Source organism: Manis javanica, chromosome X (assembly GCF_040802235.1).
Source record: "Manis javanica isolate MJ-LG chromosome X, MJ_LKY, whole genome shotgun sequence".
NCBI classification, from domain to species: Eukaryota; Metazoa; Chordata; class Mammalia; order Pholidota; family Manidae; genus Manis; species Manis javanica.
The window spans coordinates 17730564-17747657 of NC_133174.1; the positions used below are offsets into that span (position 1 = coordinate 17730564).

The 17094-nt window shown below is 41.4% G+C and overlaps 1 protein-coding gene and 1 long non-coding RNA gene across 6 annotated transcripts in view; both read left to right on the forward strand.

Moving 5' to 3' along the window:
* The first annotated feature begins 2941 nt into the window (after positions 1-2941).
* PDK3 (pyruvate dehydrogenase kinase 3) overlaps positions 2942-17094 on the forward strand; it is a 60767-nt gene continuing 46614 nt past the window's right edge. For 2 of the 4 annotated variants that reach the window (XM_017649780.3, XM_017649781.3), the window contains exon 1: positions 2943-3243. In XM_017649780.3, coding sequence (XP_017505269.3) covers positions 3138-3243 — 106 coding nt within the window. In that variant the 5' untranslated portion in view covers positions 2943-3137. Of the gene's footprint in view, positions 3244-15555; positions 15684-17094 lie in introns of those variants that run through there. The other 2 variants (XM_037026320.2, XM_017649782.3) reach the window with 2 other exon arrangements.
* Positions 3250-15515, forward strand: LOC140847483 (uncharacterized). Of its 2 annotated transcripts, none has more exons than XR_012127538.1 (3): positions 3250-3925; positions 4055-4143; positions 15505-15515. It is a non-coding gene; the product is annotated as an uncharacterized lncRNA (long non-coding RNA). The 2 variants fall into 2 exon arrangements; XR_012127537.1 differs by lacking the exon at positions 15505-15515 and adding an exon at positions 5271-5284.

The window sequence follows — 17094 nt, forward strand, 5'->3', positions numbered from 1 at the left end:
CTTGGGTCTCTCCCTGCCCTCCACATATGGGGGCTGGTTTCAGATTACACCCCAAGCTCCCAAGGAGCTTCAGATCAGCAGCTCCATACCCAGTTTCTCCTACTATTAATATCTTGCATTCAGTTACATATTATAGTTACAATCTGTGAACTAATGTTAATACAATATTATTAAACAAATTTGGTCCAAAGTCCATCCTTTATTTAGAATTCCTTAGTTTTTACCTAATGTCCTTTTATCTGTTGCAGAATATCATCCAGGATAGCACCTTATATTTAATTGTAATGTTTTCTTAGGCTTCTTTTAACTGACAGTTTCTCAGATTTTCCTAGTTTTTAATGACCTTGATAGTTTTGAGAAATATTGCTCAGGTATTTGTAGGACTCAGGTTGTTTTGTAACCTAATCTTTGAAGTGAGATGTCAGCACTTCTGTCCATCCTCTATTAGAAGCAATTACTAATCTAGCCCACACTCGAGGAGAATTAAGTTCCATCTCTTGAGGGGAGGGGTATCAAATAATTTGTGGCCGCATCTTCCAAAACCCCACAGCTTGTTAAGACACAGATTTAAAACCCCAGGGTTTCTGATCCAGTAAGTCTTCTGAAGGGTCCAAGAGTCTGCATTTCTAACAAGTTCCCAGGTGAAGCTCCTGCTGCTGGCCGGGGAATTTCTCCTTGAGAGCCACTGGGAGCAGGGCCTGGGCAAGAGATCTTTATGTGTACAAGGAACTGAAAAAAGCTAGTCAGATCAAGATCCTTTTCTTATAACTACAACCAGTACTGAAATCAGTCTACTGGTTTAACTTCTGGATTTTGCCAGTTAATTTTATAATAATAAAATTATTAGCTATATATATATATATATATATATACACACACACACACACACACACACACACACACATTACTGCATAAAAGAGGTACAGTATCATGTGTTTATATTAGATAAGATTTATTAGTTGATTGTCACAAATGCCAGGGAAAGAAATCAGGTATCTCCATCTGACATAAGGAATAACTGGGATACAGAAATGCTAAGTGACTTGTGTAAGGTCACAGCTAGCTAAGGATAGGGCCAATCTTAGGACTGGCCATTTGAGCCCTGGAGCAGCATAATTTCTATTTTACCAGGCTCTTTCCTACTGTTCCCAACTTCTGGGACTCTGCCACTTTTTGGAGAAGCATTAATAAAACTAGGTACTTGATAGTTCAAGAAATCAAATCAACAGAATACGTAGACTTAAAGTGGCATTTTGTATAGTGGAAAACAGAGGAGTGAAACAAGTGATTTGGAAGCTCAGGAAGGTCAGCAGCAATGGTTTGCTGCTTAAATTGAGAAAACTGCCCTCTGCACTGATATGCAACTTTGTCGTGCTCGCTGACCACAACTGCCATCAAGTACACTCTGCTTCCTGGGAGCGCTTGAGAATGCCCTGGAAGAACCACAGGCCACAGGTCGTCTTTTTGTCTGCCTGTGCACTCCAACAGAATTGCTTAGCTCTGCGGGCAAAGTTCCCCTTTAAAGAGGTTGTTAGTATATCTCTCTAACAGGCTTTGGTTTGAACAGAAAGGCATGGTAGTCTACATTCCTTACCGCCATCAAGGTGACCAAGATGTACTTGAAAATGTGTGTCTTTGAGTGTACGTATTACTTTTTTTTAAGATTAAAGATGCAATTATTAAGCAAAGATTTGGGTGCATTAATACCCAATGAGGCATAAAAGCTAAAGAACTACATACCAACAATCTTATTCAGTGAGAAAACTAGTCCAATCAGACCAAAGGCATGGCTTCCAGTTATGTTTTTTCCTTTCCTTAGAGAGCATTCTCTACCTTTCTTTTAGTTGATGTTCATGTATAGCAAAAATAAAGCAAGGTTTGGTGGAAACGGTTAAAATATTACTTCATAAATTCACATTAGGAAATAATGATTTCATATACTGAGCCCTGAGTTCAAGTTCACACTTATGCAAAGAATATCTAATACATAGGCTCCTGTCCAAAAGTGGCGTTGGCGGTGGTGAAGCATAAAACTGAGTCAGGGAGCTGTCCTAGGGTGGTGGTGGTGGTGAGGAGGGGTGAAAGACAGTGCCAATGACCTTAAATTGAGCCTTCCCAATGGTAGTGGTGGTGGGGAAATGAAACAGTGACCTTACAATTAATTCTGCCCAATAGTGTTAGGGAGAGTGTGCATGCGGCGCGGAAGGCACGAAAGGAAATGTCAGTGATCTTACACTTGATTCTGTCCAATGGTGTTGATGGTGGCGACATGAAACAGAGTCAGTGACTTAACAATCCTGTCCAAAAGTGTTTAAAGAGCTGGGTGGGAGGATGGGGAGGCGGGAGTGGGAGATGGGGGAAGGAGGCGGGGAGGGAGGAGGCGGGGAGGGAGGAGGCAGGGGAGCCCGGAAACAGAGTCAGTGACGTTATATGGTGGCAGGGCGGAAGGGGGGGCATGAAAGAGAGCCAGTGAGATCATATTTAATTTTGCCCAAAGGTGGTGGTAGCGGTGGAGAACAGGCAACAGCCACTACAGTTAAGTGGCAATAGAACATGAAAATCGAAGTGTCAAGACCCAACGAAAACCGTGAAATGCAGCAGTCCGCTCCCCTAGGGAAGACCTCCCGGAAGAGGTGCCTCCGGTTGAGAGTGGCCTTGAGTGACGCGTAGAATAGAATTCCGGGAGTGGGCTCCTGGCCTCCTCACGGTCCCCGGGCGCTATCTTGGGGGACCAAGTCGGGTGTGTAATCCGGGCAGCTGTACTTGCCCGGCCCGGCTAGGTCCCAGGAGCCAGGGAGCGACGGACAAACAACCAAACTCGGGCAACAGAAAGCAAGGGCGGCGACGGCGGTTGCGAGTCAGAGACCGGCGCCAGCCCCGCGGCCCTCGACACCGCCCCCCTCACCCCGGCGCCCCGCGTGCGCCGCGTACGTGCAGCTGCCGGCTCCACCCCCGTGGGCGGGGCCTGGGGAAGCCGGGGGGCAGCCGCGGGCGGCCGGTGGCGGCTGCACCCGCGGCGCTGAGGCCGAGGCGGAGGCCCGGGTGCGCTCTTGGCGAACGTGCCGGCTCGGCTCGGCTGCACCGGCCCCTGAGGCCGCCTGGGCGTCTCGACTGGCCTGTGCACAGCCCCGGCGAGAATGCGGCTGTTCTGCTGGTTGCTGAAGCAGACGGTGCCCAAGCAGATCGAGCGCTACTCGCGTTTCTCGCCTTCGCCGCTCTCCATCAAGCAGTTCCTGGACTTCGGTGAGTACGGGGCTGCGGGTCCCCACGGTCGTCACGGTCCCTGCGGGTCCGGGACGCGGAGCCGCTGCCTTCTGGGCCCACCGCTGCAGCCGCGGGTCTCCGCAGCCTCGGGGCAAAGTCCGTGGGAACCGCGGGCGGGGCTCCGGGATGCTTGGGGGTTCTCCCAGGGACTCGGCTTTGGGGGCACGAAGGGGCAGGGCCTGGCACCCGCACACCGGCCGGGGGCATACCCGGAGATAGAAAGCACTTCCCAGATCTCATCCCCGCGGGTCTCGCCAAACCTGCCTCGTTAGCTTCAAATCTACTTGACGCAGACCTCCCCGCCGTTAAAACTTCGGGGTACAATGTGGGTGGTTTTTTAACGTTTTTAATCTTACATTCTTGTTTTGGTTGGATGACAGCTGTTTAGAAACACTTCGCGGTGGAAGAAATTATGCAATGGTATTTTGTTCCTTTTCTGTTTTGAGGCGCTCCAGTGTGGCAGCGCAGAACTCGAACTGTCGCCCTCCTCGTGTTATGTTAAACCAGTTAGAGGCCTGGACTTCAAACGCCTTAGATGCTGGGGGAGAGCAGGCGTGTGGGCTCCAAGCGTCAGAGCAGGGTCTGATACAACCGCGGCTTCGCTGCCAGAACCTTCTATCACGCCTCTCCATTGTGTCTGACCCACCTTGGCCCCTGTCGGGTGAGCTGGTGTGCAGCTTCCAGGGGTTGAAGTGGGAGCACAGAAGGCCCGGCCCCCGTGCTGCCTGAGGCCTAGCTGAGATGGGTATAGATTCCTCCACCTTCTGTTAACCGGATTGTGTTTCTCCAGAAAGGTGCCGTTTCAACTGCAGAGTGAACACTCGCAATTGCTGGTGCGAGGGAGCTGGTTGTGAAACACCTGAAAGTAAAAAAAAAAAAGTGCGTCCAGGTATCAGAACAGACCTGGGCATCCGGGAAGGAGGGCAAAATGGAACAGCAAAGATGTTTTAAGCTCTCGAGGGAAAATAATGGTCGCGTGTTTATTTAATGAATTTTCCATAAATGTCAAGGGATGGTATCAGGTGGGCATACAAACTAAACTGCAGAGTAGGTGGAACATTCCAGGAAAACTCAATATGCAAAATATGTTTTTGTCCATACTTAAAAAGTTGGGATGAGAAGAAAGGAATAGGTTAAAGTTGAGACTGAATTAAATTTCAAGAAACCAATTTGCCAGAGAATGATGAGGGAAGTCAAAGTTCAAAGAGATGTTGATTTTCACATCTTAAAACTTCACTCTCAAAAGCTTTTCAGTAGTTTAATCTCTGGCCACCTGTGAGCCTTTTAGAGGTTTGAGGCCGCTCCTGGCTTCAGAGTTAACAAAGTGTCTCTGAAGCCATATAAATAGCATGTTCTCCATCTCTGTGGTTTAGAAAAAATTCTGAAGATATCAGTCTTTCATTGGGGCAAACTGAGCCAGGTTAATTTACAATAAAAGGGACAGAAGGAATCCAGAAGCTCCCAATTCCTCCCTTCCACCCTCAAAGTTAAAGTGATAACTCTAAAAACTTGACAGAATTTCAGTGGGTTCATTTGCATAGGAGCTAGTATCTCTACCCACATTAATAGGTGTCTTGGTAAGGACATGATTTGACTAGGAAAACTACAGTGGGGGAGAGTGTTACTGTAAACCCATGGGACCATGGAAGCAAATGTTCTAATTCTTGCTCTGCCACCAACTCATACTTAAAAAGTTGGTATAACTATGTGAACCTCAGTGGGGTTCATTTTCCTCATTAATAAAACACATGGATTGTATCAGGTAATCTCTAAAGCACAGCTCCAAAACTGTGTGATTATAATTTCAAAGGAAAAGGGATGAGCTTTTTAAAAGAAAGTTACCAAATCTGTTGATAGATATTTCCCATAAAAGGTTTCTGACCTATTTGGGGAGGGTGTGGAGGGATACGCTAATCTAGGATAATGTAAGAAACCTAATATTTAAAGTCTTTTTCATATAAGGAAGCTCATAGAAGAGCTATATGTAATTGTGTGGAATTTTCTAGAAACTACAAGCCTGTTTGTAATACCCAGAGACAGGTTGCAAGCAGCCTATAAGAGTTGTTGCAAGGACCATCTCGACTTCGACGTTTCTCTTAGTTCTTGCCCATGACGAAAGTTCTATTTTGGTAAGTGGTGTGAGAGTATGAGAATTTAGAATGGGTGTGGGGATATTTTGAGGTGAGGAGGAAGAAGAGTAAAGAGGCTTAATTCCCCTGTTTGATTGGAGAGAACTGCAGGGGAGGGCTGCCGCCAATGCTTAAAGGAACAGATGTGGGGACCGGCAAATACGTGAACCAGCTGGGTGGGACAGTGGCAAACTCCCAGGTAATATGCTGGCTCTGCAAGGGGCAGCTTGTATATAGTGGTGAGCATAGCTGCCTTCCGTGAGGGGCAGCTGATTGGCACCAACTCAGTATATTGTAAAAGACCTGGGGCTCAAGCAAAATGTATTTGTGGACTGTGTTGACCCACAGGCCGCCACTTTGTGAACTTTATGACTTTCTCCCAGGCTACTTTATAGACGGGACCAGAGCAAAGATAGACATGGAATTCCACGTTTACAGTATCTGATATAATCATGTCAACAAATAAATTGTGGTTTCCATGGCCACCAAGACAGCTTTATTGTTTGTACTAATGTATCCACACTGGTCAATAAGGAGATGACCTTCCTTGTTGAAGAGTGAAGACTGAAAACTGGTAGTTACTCTGGAAGCCAGGGTTTTATTTAAAGGAGGGTCTCACATTCTCAGCCCTCTTGGCATTTGGGGACAGGTCATTGTTGTTGGGGGACTGTTCTGTGCCTCATGGGAGGTTTACTGAAGCTGCATTCCTGGCCTCAACCCACTAGATGCCAGTAGCACCTCTGTTCCCACTGCTGACAACCAGGTATGTCTCCAGACAGTGCCATGTGCCCTGGGGAAGCAGAATCACCTCTGGTTTCCATGCCTGGGCACCATCCCCAAAACTTCTAATGTAAATGGTCTGGGGATGGGGTGTAGGGCATTGGCATTTTAGGAGCTCCCCAGGTTGTTCTTAAGCAAACCAGGGTTGAGAACCACTAATTAGATGACCTTCTGGTTCTAGAGTACTCTCTCCCTTTCATCTGTGTGCCCTGTAAAATAACAAAAGTTTCTTGAATTCAGTCTTTACTTGAAATATAGCCTTCCACAGAGTTAGCAAGCGTAGCAAGAACAGCAAGTCTTGGCAATGGATTTTGAGTTGCTAATGGCAATAGTACATTCTAGAGGGGTGAGTTTTTAAAAAATGTGATTTTGGTTTTGGCCTGAGATTCCAGTTACATGGTTCCAAAGTCAAAAGGTGCAGAAGGACATAGAAGAGCCTGCTTCCTACTTTTGTCCACTAACCTCCCTGTCTTGTCCCTGTAGCTTTGATTTACTTTTGTCTGTACCTTGCTTTTTAAACTTAATGCCTTAGAAAACTTTCCATATCTGTATCTGCAGAACTTGCATTTTCTTTTTTAGGGCTTCTGAGAATTTGTATGAGTGTACTATAATTTATCAGCCAGTTCTCTGCTGATGGCTTATAGGTCATTTCTAATCTTTAACTGTGACAACCAGGGCTATAGTGAATTATTGTGCACAAGATTTCATGACTGTATGTATTGGACAAATTCCTAAAAACTTGACATTACTACCTCAAAGGGTATATGCATTTGAAATTTTCATAAACACTGTCAGCTTGCTTTCCATGGAAGTCATCTGTTTATACCATCACTAGAAGTTTCTGGGAGTACCTCTTTTCCTGCACTTTTACTACATGGCTGTCAAACTTTTGGTAAGTGAAAAATAGTATTTAGATAGAATTTTTTTCTCCTCGAGTAAACATTTTTTAATTTTAGTTTTTAATCATTGAAAATTTTAAGCATCTATTGAAGTAGAGAGAATAGTATGATAAATTCCTGGGATCATTGTATTGATATCCATGTGCTGGTTGTCTATAGATGTTTATGTGTATATGCGGTCTATTAAATTTTCTTATCAGTGTCATACTTGTTTCAGGAAAAAGAATTTTTTTAATGTTAAGACCAATTTATCTTTCAGATTATCTGCTCTAAAGATTTGGTGGAATGCCCTTCTATGAAACCTTTTAAATTTAGAGTATTTGGGGGGACTATTGTATTTTAACAACTTTCTCTCTTTGGTATTGATCTGTATAGATTTTCTGTTTCTTCTTGAGACCATTTTGATATACTTCTTTAGAAAATTATCCTAGTCATTGAGGTTTTAAGTCAGTTTGCATAGCTGAGACTCTCTTATCAGTCTTAATTCTGTCCATAGCTATCCCCCCTTTATTTCTTTTATGTTTTTCTCCTCCCCACTTTTCTTGATTATATTAGATGATAGTTTATATGATTAGATTCATTTATTAATTTTTGAGTTTTATAGTTCATTGATGCCTACTTTGACTTTCAGTTTCCCCTGGTTTATTTTGTTGTTTGTTTTTCTCTTTGATTTATACATTTCTTTGCTGTTTTGTTGTCTATTTCAATAGGGAAGGCCCTTAACTAGTTAAGTCACTCCTCTGAGCACTGCTTCAGCAGCTGGTGTGTGTAGTATTTGATACTTTTTCATCCCAGCTCTTCTGCATCTTCAGATTTTTATTCTATGAACTAAGAGTTGTTTTGAGTTTTTAAATTTTCAATGTAGGTGTGTCCTGTAGTTTAATTTTCTTTGTTTAGTTTTGTGCATTGCCATCACAGAATGTGATCTCAATTATTATTTCTTTAATTTATTGATGTTTACTTTGTAGCTCAATATATAGTCATTTCCTGTAAATGTTCCTTGGGCAGAAAAAAGAAGGTTATGTTCTCTTAGGTTACAGAGTTTGGTATATCAGATCTGCCATATTAATTCTGTTATATAAATTTTCTATACCTTTACTTTTTAAAATGTACTTGGTCAGTCATGGCCTGAGAGAAGTTCAAGTCTCCAAATAATATGAATCTGTTTCTCCATATCTCGCCTATAGTTTTTGCTTTATGCCTTTAGTGTCATGATTGTCGCTTACATATTCTTAACTCATGTCCTCATTGTGAGATGTGCCCTTTGGTGATACACAGTACTGCCCTTTTACTAGTTTAATGCTTTTTGGCCTGCACTCAACCTTATTTGACATTGAGATCTAGATCTCTGTTTTCCTCTTGTTTACATTTTCTGGTAGAGCATTGCCATTTTATTAATTTTTTTATTTTCAGTCTTTCTGAGTTACTTTTATTGAAATATTGTCTTGAAATGTATAAACTTGGGTTTTGCTTTATGAATCAAACTTTTTCTTTTATGTGGTTAAGTTTCGCTAGTTTATATATTTATTGATATAGTAGATTTGTCATCTGTAATGATAAAGATCAATCATTTTCTTTTGCTTAATACCTTAATTTTTGTACCATATATCTTATTTGCTCTGTTTTATTATATTTCTTTAAATAATTAGGTTTGAATTTTTGGTTCTATTTCCAGTATTTTTATAATTATTTATTTCCTTAGACCTTCTTTGTCCATGGTCACTAGTAGCCATTTGGGCCCATTGGTCACTGGAAATGTGGTTAGTGTGACTCAGAAATTAAATTGACTTAATTTAAATTTAAATTTAAAACTGATACTTGATTTAGCTAATTGGAAAACTGAGTATGTTTAGAACAGTTTGGATATGTGAATCTATTTTAACTGTAAATTTGATGAAATCTAATTATAGGTCAGTTATTTCTGATAAAAATTTAGCTTTTGAATCAAGATGTGCTGTAAGTATAAAATACTAGATTTCAAAGACCTACTATAAAAAATAGCTCAATATATTTTTATATTCATTCCATGTTGAAATTATAATATTTTGGATATGTTGGGTTAAATAACATATCAACAATTTCACCTCTTTCTTTTTGTGTTAATGTGGCTGCTAGGAAATTTTAAATTGTGGCTCACATTATATTTCTATTGGAAAGTGAGGCTGCAGATAGTGTGTACCAATTCCTTATTAGGAGTAATAGAAACATCACATTTTAATATTGAGAATAAACACTGATTTTATTTCTCAATATAACTTTTATATGTATATTTTTACCTGTAAACCTGTTACTCTCAGGATTTGAGGACGTATTTATTGTATTTGAATGGCAATTAATGCTTTGTTATATTGGCAAATGTTGAGTAGTTCCATTGAGTAGTTGTTATGAATTAATAAGGAAAGGAGAACTTGGACTGTTATGACAAATGAAGATAAAACCTTCTGGTTCTTGAATGAATTCACAGGAAATGAGTCACACTTCCATTTGGACCTGTTTTCCATCTCTCAGTCTCACCCTGTGCACTGGTTCCTTCCTTCATCACTTTTATCCCCTCTATGCATACTCTCTTCTCATTTGTTTTATTTCCCAGTTCCTTTGCACTGTCTCCTGCATAGCTGCACTTGTATTGAAGGTACTTGCTCCTGCCCCCTTTTACTTTCTTCTAAACTGCCTCTTTCCAGAGGGCAACACTGGTCTCTCTTACACCGTAATCTCTCACAGCTTCCTCAGCAGTTTGCTGTCTGCGCTGCCGAGTGGACCCGCCACAAATGGTGATTACTAACTCCATGTAAGGGTTACTAAACATTATGTCACTTTAAATCAGTCAGTTGCTATGTAAGTTTAAACTTCCATAATATCCCCACATTTAAATATAGCATCTCCCAAATAAAACCACCATAAAGCAGATTGTCTGACAACTCTGGGGCCTTTTCACAGAAAAGATTTCTATCCTAATCATACCGGTTCTGTGAACCTAGGAGCCTTAAGCTGTTAGAAGGCAGCAGCCAGCTTCCCTGTTTTCACTGTTCTGGAGGGTGAAAGGCCCAGCCTCCATCTGTTTTCCTTTAGAAAGTATTTCAGATTCTGATAACCCCCTGAGAGGTTGACTTTGGTTCCAAATGACTGCTCATCAGAAAGTCTCAGTTTTTCCAAGTCATATTGCTCCTTGAAGCCTGATTATCACTGGGGAAAATGGTGATTTTGTTTCTGAAGAAGATGAAAAGGTTTTTTTTTAAAATTGGGTTAAGAAAAACAATTGCATTCTATGTCCGAGAGTGTTTTTTTGTAGCTTTACTTATATGCACAGGACACACCTTTTCTGTAAGCAGGAAGGTTGTCCTGTTAGGAGTTGCCAAGGATTCGACAGACGAACCTGCTTGGAGACAGAAGTCAACTATTCAGAATCCAAGGGAAAGAGGACAATTTCATATAGGATAAAGATATCTAACTTGGCTTAATGCATCTTGATCAATATTGAAATTTAAAGAAAGAATTGGCCTTTTGGGCCTTAATAATCTGATAGGGCTGGATTTCTACGTGACCTGGTTTATCAGGCTCTGAGCACTATGCGTGTTAGCTCCAGCTTCATTGTCTTTACAGTTTTGTATACTTTTAAAGGGGACACAAGGCCCCACTTACTGATCTGTTGATGGTTGGGTGGTTTCCTTACATTAAGCTTGGGGCAGCTGATCAGACTGTTGGATTTGTTACTGAATGGAATCAGAAAAATCTTAAAGGAATCACTTTTCCTTTATGTCGTATGGAAATTCGATTATTTGATTTCTGTCATAATCAGATTTTAGTGTTGGGCAAATCCTTTCGTTTTAGGAATACTGTAGTCTAAAATAGATTGTCAAACTCTAGTCCAAGGGCCAACCACCTGTTTTGTTTTGTTTTTCAAATTAGTAGACTTCATTTTTGAGTAACTTCAGGTTCCCAGCAAAATTGGGCAGAAAGTACAGGTACCTCCCCCATATACCATCCTCCCCAAATACAGCCTCCCCCACTGTCAACATCCCACGCTAGTGTGGCACATTTGTTAAAACCAATGAGCCAACCCTGACCCATCGTTACCACCCAAAGTCCATAGTTTAGGGTTCATTCTTTGTGTTGTGTATTCTCTGGGTTTTAACAACACTTGTTTTTGTAAATAAAGTTTTATTGGAATACAGCTAAGCCCACTGATGACAATTGTCTCTGGCTTCTGTCCTACAGCAGCAGAGTTGAGTAGTTGCCACAGAGACTGGCCCACAAAGCCAAACATGTTTGCCATTAGCCCTTTGCAGATAAAGTTTGAGACCTCTAGTCTAAAATAATTCAGCTCCCTGCTAAAAGAAGTGTGCATTTCAGTGATAAAGCTGTTTCTCCTGAATGCTAGTAACCATAAACCTTGGCTATCTAGAGTGTGACTTTTGGGGTAGCTAAGATCCAGGGAATCAGGGGGTTTACCTATAGGGTACATGCCCCTGAGTTGAACTGCCTTGTGAAAGGCTTTGAGGGATTTCATAACTAATCTACAGGGCTGTCACCAAAGTTTAAGAGTACCAGATTCTCCACAGCCTTGCTCAAATGTGGTTTTATGATTTTAATTGTGTAATAAGTAACATAGAAGCTAAAAGTTTTATTTTTTCCCCATGTGAGATTACTCTCTTCACTTTGTTATGTGTAAAGTGCCCTTGACCATTTAGTAACTGGAATCTTGAGTCGATTTTAATTGTGTAATAAGTAACATAGAAGCTAAAAGTTTTATTTTTTCCCCATGTGAGATTACTCTCTGCACTTTGTTATGTGTAAAGTGCCCTTGACCATTTAGTAACTGGAATCTTGAGTCATAATCATTTGCATGGATTCCTTGTGTCTATTTGGCTTAGGCAGCTATTTTGCTCTGTAAATGTTGTTTCCCATTGTGTCCCTCCTTTGCTAAGGTAATTACCAAAGAGTATACAATTAAAGGCATTTGGAAAGAATATCACCTGTAATTCTCCCATCCATTTTTTAGTGGTACTTTCCAGCTTTCACCTATATATTTACATACGTTAACACTGAATGTTGGTTCCCTTTTTACTTTCTTTGCACAGTCTGAGCTTTTATATATTCGGTCATTTCCAGTGCTTTTATCATGGTCAGATTTATTACCTATAGCATATTGTAAATTGTTACTAAATCCCTCTGGAATTTATTGCCATTTCTGACAAAACTTTTGTAGCTAACTCACTTTTGCTCTCTCTGTTATCCACTTGCACAGCAACAATTATTAAGACCTCAGATCTTTCTCTGGTGTTTCTTCTGTTTTATCACATACTAAGCTCACAGACCAGTTTATATGTGTGGATTCCATTCAGTAGGACCACTTTTCTGATTTTAGCTATCAAATGCTAACTTTTGTCTGGCCCTTTGTGTTGAAATTTGGTGGAGTTCCTTATTTATTACCTCAGGTTTTAGAAGTTCTTGCCATCCTTGGCCTTTTTCTTCTTGATAAAGTAATTAACTTACAGAAGATGTGCTAAGGAGACTGGATGCATTACCTGGTGGTCACTGAAACTAGCCTGGAAGCATCTTCGTTAGCCCATTTTTATGGCAGGGGGCCAGTTTCCCTCCATACTTCCTCTCGTGGCAGAGCTGGGTTTGATTATGACCTATGGTGTCCTTCAGCTCCCTCAAGGAGAACCCTGATCCTGGTCAATGTCTCATCTTTGCTGAGACTATCCTTTTCTGCCATAATGAATGGCACAAAAATCACAGCGAACTATGACATTTTCCCAGGTTGATACTCCCTCTAATTGAATGTTTGCGGTTCTAACTTGATGGGACATTATATCCCTAAGCATCACCCAAGCAGTCAAGCTTTTATTTTCATTCTTAGACTTGGCCTATGATTCTGCATGACCATTTGAGCTGACCAGTGTTGCTTTATTTCTTACCAGGGCACGGATGCCAGTGTGTAATAGTCTTACTGTTGGGAATACATTTCTAAGTATCCCTAACATTTTCCCAGAGCATGAAGTTAAATATTTCCCCATGTTTTGTTTGTGAGTGAACAGTAGGACCCTTTGAAATTTGTAACATGCATACTTTTCCCAAGAAGTTATTATATTTTCGTAGACCAGAGCATGCTCAGAGTTTTATCTGAACCTTTCCTGGGTCAGTTCTAGAACAGTGCATTGTTTCCGTAACCTTGGGAGCACATATTCTTAATACCTGACCGTAGACTTTGTGTGAATTTGGCTAATTTCACCTCTGCTTCAGAGATTAAGTAGAAAGCAAAGTGATAATTGCTAGATTACCATTCCTATACTGGAATGTGTTTAAGTGTGCACTTTATTTCTGTTAAACCTTCAGCTGCTCGCTCACAGGGAGCCTCCCTTTCTCTAGAAACCGCTGCTTTGTTAGTGCTTTTTACACATTCTCCACTATGTCATCTCTGGCCTACATACGCATATTCCAGCTTCTTTAACTGAGCTTGCTTCAGTAAAGCTGTTGAAGAAGGAATTAAAATGGACTGCATGGAAACTGGAAAAGTTTGAATAGATTCAACGAGCACGTACTGACTACTTACCAACACCTGGGACAAAATACAGTATCCTTGAATTCTCACAACAGTCATGTCCATTTTACAACTTGGAAACTGAAGTTCAGGGCAGCTAAGAAAATTATCCACACATACAGTAGGTGGTAGAGCCAGGGGTGCCACCACCTGCTCACCTTCCTGCCCCTCCCTAGCTGAGGAAGTAGGTAAGAACTAGGCATGGTATGGGACCAAAACTCACCAGAGGGTAAGATGGACATGTGTGCCCTGTCACTGCTTTTCAAGAGTCCCCACATCCTGAAGTACAGCTACTTATTTCCTTCATGAATGTGTTCAGCAGTTTTCGTCCTCCTCATTTAAGCTCATCTAAAAGAGGGAAGAAAAATAGTTGATAATGCTGAAAAGTCTCTTTAGACGATGAAGATATTCAAGGTCAATTTCCTAAGAGGCTGAAACAAAAGAAACCTGAAAGTAGGGACTAAAACTAATTGGATAAATAGAAAAGTTTGGGGTGCTTAATAGCCACTGAGCCTGAAGAGTTCTTTGATTTGTTTTTCCTCATTGAATTCTCTGTGATTACATGTTAGTCAGTGGTTCTCAGTTCTGGCTGCTCATGAGAATCATGTGGGGAGCTCCTGAAATGAATGATGCCTACCCCCCAAAGAAGCCAATAAAGTCAATGTCTAGAGGTAAGGCCTAGGCTCTGGTATTTTTGAGTTACCCAGGTGATTGTAATGTGCTTCCTGAGTTGAGGCTACTGTGTCAGATTGAGTAAAATTTTTCCCTGAGCATAAGATCTGTGAACCACTTTGGGGGATAGAGTCTGTGTGGTGCTAAAGGTTAACACTTAATACTTTAGGAGTCCATCAGCGTTAGTTGAACGCCCTGGATTTGGAATGAAGTGGAAACTAGAAGCATTGGGAAATAGTCATGGCACAGTTGCTGCCTTTAAGGATCTTATAGCTAAATGAGAAGCTGACACAATTACATAAATTTATATATGCTAGCCAAAATTTATGACTCCTATGAGTTTGTGGCATGGTTTCTGGGTGTCCCTACCTCTCCCTTGAAGGTTTGTGTAACAGGGGTGGTTTCTGGGACTGTGTTAGGTGTTAACACAATTGTCCTTTATCTGAAGTCCTTGGAAGCTGTCTGAATAGAGAACACAAATAGAAGAACATATGCCGATGTGTGTAGTCTTTCTTAACTTCTAGCTCCTTTCCTTGGCTGCTTACTCCTGGCATGCAGTATTCTCTCCAGAGTTGTCACAAAATTTACATTTTTAATCAGTGTTGGTATAGGATAAGTAACTGTAAAGTGTAGAGATACAAATCAAGATCTTATCCTCTTAGATTCAGTCAGTGGGAGCTTCAGCCTAGAGAACCTCTCTCTAGCTGCCCAGTTTCATATGTGGGAAAGTAGTGAAGAGACAGCCCAAACCATCAGCTCGTTGTTGACATAACATTTTGGCCACCTCTTCCAAAGCGAACCAGAAATTATGGTTTCTAGGGGGTGAAGGGGACTTACATTTGTGTACCACTCTCTGCCAGACACACTGGTGGACAGATGGAGCTATAATTCTCACAACATCCAGGTGAAATAGATGTTGCCATTTCTTGGATGAAGACGGTAAAGCTTAGATGATTTAAGTATCTTGTCTGAGCAGTTAGGGCCCAAGCCATAGTTAAAATTCAGGTAGACTGAGCTTTTAAACCTATGCTTTTTTTGGTTCAACATAGTATAGCATTTCCTTTAACATAATGTACCATTGCTCCAGGGCAATTCTTTCTAGCGAATAATAATCTCTGTTAGTAATGCTGAGGTTTTGTCTAAATTTGTTCTGTTAGACAGTCAGGAAATTGCATAACCTGTTGCTCATCTAGTCTTGTCATTTCTGGACTATCAGACTGATCACCTACTTCATTTATTTACACTGAAATAATCGTTATTCTGAGGACCGCCACCACGTGGTGGCCTGCCTGCCGTCTCTGGGAATATGAGAAGCAGTCTGAGTAGACTTGTATCCAGTCACAGTCTTGTTGCCCTGGTGACACTGAGAACGTGCAGCACAACGTATGGCACATGGTAGGTGCTCAGCAGATGTTGACTGTGCTTTTATTATGGAAAGTTAGTGACACAGCATTTCCTGGATGAAATCAGCTTCCTGCTGAGAATATAACCTGTGTAGGGAGTTCTTAACCTTGAATGTTAATTATCTTAGAGTTTGTTCTCTGCCTGTCCCAACTGAATTGATTGTTCTCCAAGAAGCATATCCCTTGCAGCACATCCATATTGTTGAGCGTGACTGGCTTTGGGTCCCCTTCATTCACTGTAATGGTTACCGTAACATTCTCTCAACCTCAAAGATGAGTACAGTGCGACCTTTACTAAACCATTCCTGCTTCCATGACAACAGAGCACCCTGTAACTCACCAGTCCACTGTTTGGCCCCTTCTGGAATCAGGCTGACATGGATCTGGCTACGATGGTTACTCACATGCTCTAGCCGGTCATAGCTCTGTTTGTGACATCAGTTCTGAACACAGCCCTGCCTTTTCTGTCCACTCTCTGGCCCCACACACCATATTGACAGTTTCTGCCACTTTATCATCACCTTCCTACCTATGTTTTGGCTCCTCTTTCCCTAACTTTAAGGATTTGAAGACCCCTAACTGATTTGTATTCCATGTATTTTATAGAATGAAGTGATCTGTCTATAAGAGGAATTTACCATTGCCAGCAAATGTTATCTTGAACCCTGAATTTTGTTTGCTAGTAAGTTTACTAGGCATTTTAATGTTCAGTTCTAATCAGGAAATATTAAACGCCTGCAGTGTGCCAGGTATTGCACTCATGGATTCTTCCATTTTTTTGAGGAATTCCGGGACCACAGGACATAGAACTCAGTGACTGGGGGCAATGGCAGAGGGGTTGTCCAGGCAGAGGGCACAAATTGTGGGCCCACAGGGAAATCCATTTGCAACTTGCTTTGGCCTTATCTGGCACATGGAGGGGCAGGTTTCTCACTGATCTGTTTATATATCTACCTTCAAAAGAGAAAACAAACAGGTGTTCTAAAGAGAGGATCAAGGTGCTAGTGGATGTTGCTTTTTTTCCTTCAGCACAGGCACAGATGTCCCTCAGGGAAGGATCCAATAACCTTCACCTACCTTAATGAAGAACCCCATCACGATCATGCTGTACCATTTTTACAAACAACAAAAATCATTACATGGAAGTACCATGGGCTTCAGACCCCGTTAGAAAGATCTGCTTATAGTGTTCTGTATGAGGTTTTTGTATTTTTTTTAGACTAGAATGACTCTAGTAGGTTTAAAAAGAAAAGTTATAGAACAGCTCTAGTTTTAGAAAGACCTTTTTCCTTCAAAAACATCTTTGAATGACTTTGTATTTCCCCATGTAAATATACAATATTGAATATATTTTACCATTCCCTTGTTGTTGGATATTTAGGCTGTTTACAGTATCCCTCCCA